The 5,178-nt window shown below is 44.9% G+C and overlaps 1 protein-coding gene across 1 annotated transcript; it reads right to left on the bottom strand.

Moving 5' to 3' along the window:
• Positions 1-1,950: 1,950 nt before the first annotated feature.
• On the bottom strand, positions 1,951-3,636 carry LOC142864118 (ubiquitin carboxyl-terminal hydrolase 17-like protein 6). The gene has a single exon (XM_075997268.1). The coding sequence runs from the start codon at positions 3,634-3,636 to the stop codon at positions 1,951-1,953; it is 1,686 nt and encodes a 561-aa protein (XP_075853383.1).
• Between the last annotated feature and the right edge of the window lie 1,542 nt (positions 3,637-5,178).

Genomic DNA, 5,178 nt, shown 5'->3' with positions numbered 1-5,178 from the left:
GTGGTGACACAAAGGAGAATTGTAGTTTGGAAGGAGTTCCCAGAGGGGGAACGTGGAGTTAAGGATTAATACATATAGAGTTTCCGTTGGGAAAACGAGAAGTCCCTGGGAGGTGGATGGTGGTTAGGGTTACACCTGAAGGAGAATGCACTGAATGTCACAGAATCCTGCTCGGGTGAATACGATTAAAATGTTGCATTTCATATTAACTATATTTTATTTCAATAAAAATGCAAAGTGCAAGATGAAACAGGTATATGCACAAAAATTTATTTTTCCTACACATGGAAGTGGTATCTCCGGATTAGAAAATAAGCATGAGTGTCATTTAAAGCTCACCAACTGCATTGAATGTGAGCCCAATTGAGAATAAGTCTGCACCCAACACTTACCACACTTGAATTTTCACAAACATCACTCAGATACATTGTTTTTTAAAAATTATTATTACATTTTTATTTTTACACTTTAAAAATACAGAGTTTATTATATGTCTATTATGGTTCCATAAAATTATATTTAATAATTGAAGGATATGTGTTTTTTTTTTCGGCATATTATGGGGGTACAGATTTTAAGGTTTCAATAAATGCCCAGTCTCCCCCTCCCCCAACAAGTCTGAGTCTTCAGCATGACCATCCCCCTGATGCCGCACATCTCACTCATTATATATGTTTCCCCCTCCCCCTCCCACCTGACCAATACCCTATTACTGTAGTACCTATGTGTCCACTTAGGTGCTGCTCAGTTCATACCAATTTGCTGGTGAGTATATGTGGTGCTTGTTTTTGCATTCTTGGGAAACTTCACTTAATAGTATGGGTTGCAGCTCTAACCAGGAAAATGTAAGATACATTGTTAATGTGTATGTTTTTGATTCATAAGGGGTGAGTTTTACCATAGATTTCTGTATTTCTAATAAGGTGCTACCAAGGTTTTCACTGCTCTCACATAATTAAACATTGATGACTATAACTACCAAGAAATTGAACTGGGGTGTTTTAGAAATTAAGCTCTTTGCAACATAGGGAGACACCAAATGCACAACAACAAAACATTCGCCAGGCACGGTGTCACCTGCCTGTGGTTGCAGCTGAGCCAGGAGGATGTCTGAAGCCTGGAGTTGGGGGTAGCAGTGAACTGTGACCTTGCGACTGCATCCGCTCCACCCTGGGTAAAGAATGAGTCTCTGCTGCCGAGGGAAAAAAGGAACTACAGTACCTATGTCACATTGGGATGAATTTTATTAACATTTAACAGATTTTAAAACTACAGCTTTGCAATGAAATTTAATAACCTCATACAGACAAGTCCATATTGGATCATGAAGCACAAGTAGCACCATATCTAGAAAAAATGTAGACTTTCCAGCCTACTGTATCCAGAGAACACACCATTGCACTTAATTTGATAACCCACCAAAATCCATGGAACAATCTTTACCAGCTGAAGGCTTGGAGCGGTAAAACGATCATACGTGTCTTGAAATCTTACTCCTATTTCAATTACTTAAAGTGTCGCACATGATTCCCAGATATCCCACGATACCAAAAGGCAAACATCTCACACCCACCCACAAGTGAGAACAAGTACTAACACAGCACCACCAGAAAATCATGAGACTCCATATTAAATTCCACCCACTCTAAAAACCTCACAGTGGAATCCTACACTTCAAAACCTAAAAATCAGAATTCACAATGAATTTCATATACAGTGAACATCTGCACGTAGGAAGTTCCTTCAAATGTTCAGAACACTCAAAAATCCAAAGAAAATATTTCACATATGTGGCCACATCCTGGAATGCAGCCACCAGGAACCAATGGCTGCAGGTGCTTGTAGCCAAACCGGACCTCTTCATTTCCAAGTTTCTTCCTCCAGTACTGACTTGTGTGTGTGTGTGTGTGTGTGTGAGTCACTGCACATGCATCAGTTCTCATACTGATATTACTGGAACACAACCAGAGAACTTGTGCCGTGCTTGTTCCTCCTCTTGCTACCCCTGGCCCTCCCACCCACACAAGGGACTTTGCTAGCTTTCAGGGACACCTGGTCTCTTTCTTCCTTGTCTGATGCGGGCAGCAAGTTATTGTCCTTTGTCATCTCCGTCTTGTATTTTGGTGGATGAATCACAACTGCATTGGAAGGCAGGGTGGATTCAATTTTTCGGAAGTTCACCGCAGGCTTTGGTCGGTTTTGTTCCAGGAGGCACTTCCACTGATCTAAGGAGAGCTCCGTAGTTGCTGTCTTTTCCAAGCGTTCCTCAAACTCGGGAATCTTGACGCCAGAGTCACTTTTGAGCTCCCGTTGGGTTTCTCCCTTGTCCGTGTCTTCAGCCCCACGGGCTCTTGGTTTCTTCCCTCTGGAGGCACACCCTCCGTCTCTCCCCAATTCACTCTTCTGGATGTAAAAGAGAAGGTAGGCAGGTTGACTGAGGACAGAAGAAATGTGACAGGCGGTCACCTTAGCATCATCCATTTTGTACCACTGGCCATTCCCAGCTTTGACATAGCAGAAGTAATGTCCACTTTGACAGCTGCTCCCAGCATGGACCAGCACAGCATACAGGAGGTAAACAAGGGGTCCTCTGTTCCGCTGAGACATGTATGGTTGCATGTCAAGGCACTCGGGATATTGCACTTCCTTTGCAATTTTGTTGCCTGTGACATCTGAGAACCTTTTCAACACAAGCATCAGGACCTTGGAGGCAGTGTGCACAGTCAGAGACTTGGACGCAGGGACCTTCTTTAGACAAGTACCACAGTGATAGGCATCCTCTCTGTCCAGGTGCTCGGGCTTCACCAACCATTGCAAAGCTTGGTTGAGGCTCTGAGCTGCCTCGATATCCAAGGCGATGTCCAGGTAAGGTTCAAAGGTGTCTGAAATGCCATGGCAGTGCAGACACTTGATCTGAGACCTCCAGTAGCCTCCAAATATTTGACGGATTAGGGTTGTGTCCTCAGAGTGACCGTCTAAGGGCTCGTGCCCAGACAGACAAGCTCTCTTCATGGCATCCACAGTGCACATGAGAAACTCATGGGCATCTTCCTGGTTGTATCTGTGGAAGCCAGCAGCCAGTGCCAGCGAGGGCTTGATCACCTGGCCAGGCTGGGTTAGCACCCGGGTGACATGAGCTTCCATAGTGCACAGCATGCAGCATTCCTGACGACGACAGCTTAGAGAATGCTCCTGGGACAGCACATAGTTGGCGAGGGGTGGTGTGTACGTCAGGCACTGCAGTGCAGCATTCATGTAGCACGTGTTTCCCACATTGCAGAGCCCAGCACCAACCCCATAAGGTCTCTTCCAGGTCAGCAGCAGTTTGTCCCTGGGAGCCAATGGCTTTGTCCCAGGAGCCTGTTTTAAATGCAGGTCGGGATCTCTCTTAGATAGCAGTGAAGAGTTCTTAGGTCGGTAACAACTGGGGTTATCCATATCGTCAGCTAAATTTGGCTGAGAAATTTTGAGTTTTGCAAAGGCATTGAAAGGAGGCTCCCCTCCCTGGAGGACTGAAGCAGCCTTCATGTTTCCGGGAGCGATGATCACGAAGCTCCCCCGCTGGGACCGTAAGTTGAGGAAGGACGATGCTTTCCCTTCTGAGAGCGCCTTCAAATGGCAGGTCCGTCTCCACATCAGCCTTTTTATAGCTAGCCCGACTCACCACACCCACTCCCGAGGCACAACATCCACCAGTCACGTCCAAGCACTCAATCGGATTAGGAAGCCTCAGGGTGTGTTCTCTGGCAGTCCCCAGATAATCCGACCAGCACCCTCCCCAATACTATTTGTGCAACACCTGGGGCAGATTGAACTAGCAGGATCCCGATTAAGTACCCTTAATCGGGATTTAACAAGGGTGGGGTGGTGGACATATATTTGTCCTAGCCCTTTGAAAACAATAATGGGGGAACGTTAGATATTAAATAACAAGTCGGACTCACGCTTCGAGATTTTATTTCTCATTGCAAAGCTACAGTTCCTAAGGCAGAATGGCACTGGTGTAAGATCAGACATAGAGACCAATGGAATAGAGCAAAAGGCCCAGAAATAGCCCTCCTTCTATGGTCAATAGAGTGAATGATTGGTGCGTGGGTAATAACACTTTTCAGTGTGGACAGGATAGTGTTTTCAAAAAAGGCTGCTCTGAAACTTCGATATCCACAAAATAATGTAAATTTCCACACTCAGCCCTCAAGTCACAGAAAGATGCCTCTGCTTCTCAGACTCCAAAGTGCAGTTTCGAAATCTCCTCACCCCTTCCAGGGCTCAGGCCTGCCGCTACAGCCAGCACACCCACTCACTAGGTGAAAGGTCAACAATCAGATCCAAACCATTAATGGCCTCAGGGGGATTACAGTGGGGTCCCTTGTGTTCTGGTGGGAATCCCATGGGCCTAATCCACGTTACTATTTATTGAACACCGGAAGCAGATTCAGATATCAGTATTGTCCTGAAATACCCTGAGAGTACCTCTGAGTCACGGTGGTGGGTTTCCCTCTGTCTGGCTTCTTCCAACAGAAAGAGAAGGGATAACATGGGAATAAGTGACGTGTGTATGCCTCTGTGTGCGTTTGTGTGTCTGTGTGTGTGCGTGTGTGTTTATCTATACTTTCATGCGTTCACATGTGCGAAGCACTAAAATGCCTTAGGATGCTGATAAGCAGAATGTGGACTCTTCCTTCCTGATTTTATATCTTACTACAAACTACATTAATAAGTCACTGCGTTGCTGGCACAAGATCAAACCTAGAGATCAAAGGAACAGAATCCGTAGCCAGATACAGCCCCTGCCGTCTGTGGTGCACTGGGTTGAGTGATTGATACAAGGGTGTCCAAACTCTTATGGAGAAAGTGCAGTCGTCTTTATAAAATACAGGATTGTGAAACTCTGATATCCACAGGAAACCTTCAAAGTTTGACCCTAAACAAATACGACACAAAATAACAAAATTACCTGGCAGAAAATACGAAAGTGTATCTTTAAATTGATGAACAAGTAAATATACAAAGTAAACGATGAAACGTTTAGAAGATGACATGGGGGATGTGTTCTCGGCACTGAATTTCTGGGGATTTCTTGGATATAACACCAAAGAATAGGCACAAAAGAAAAAAGCAAGTAAATTGGGGTTTAGCTACATTAAAACTTTTATTCATCATGGCCACCAGGAAATG

Source organism: Microcebus murinus, chromosome 24 (genome assembly GCF_040939455.1).
Source record: "Microcebus murinus isolate Inina chromosome 24, M.murinus_Inina_mat1.0, whole genome shotgun sequence".
Classification (NCBI taxonomy): Eukaryota; Metazoa; Chordata; class Mammalia; order Primates; family Cheirogaleidae; genus Microcebus; species Microcebus murinus.
Note: the sequence above shows the minus strand (reverse complement) of the source record. Positions and strands in the feature narration are given on the sequence as shown.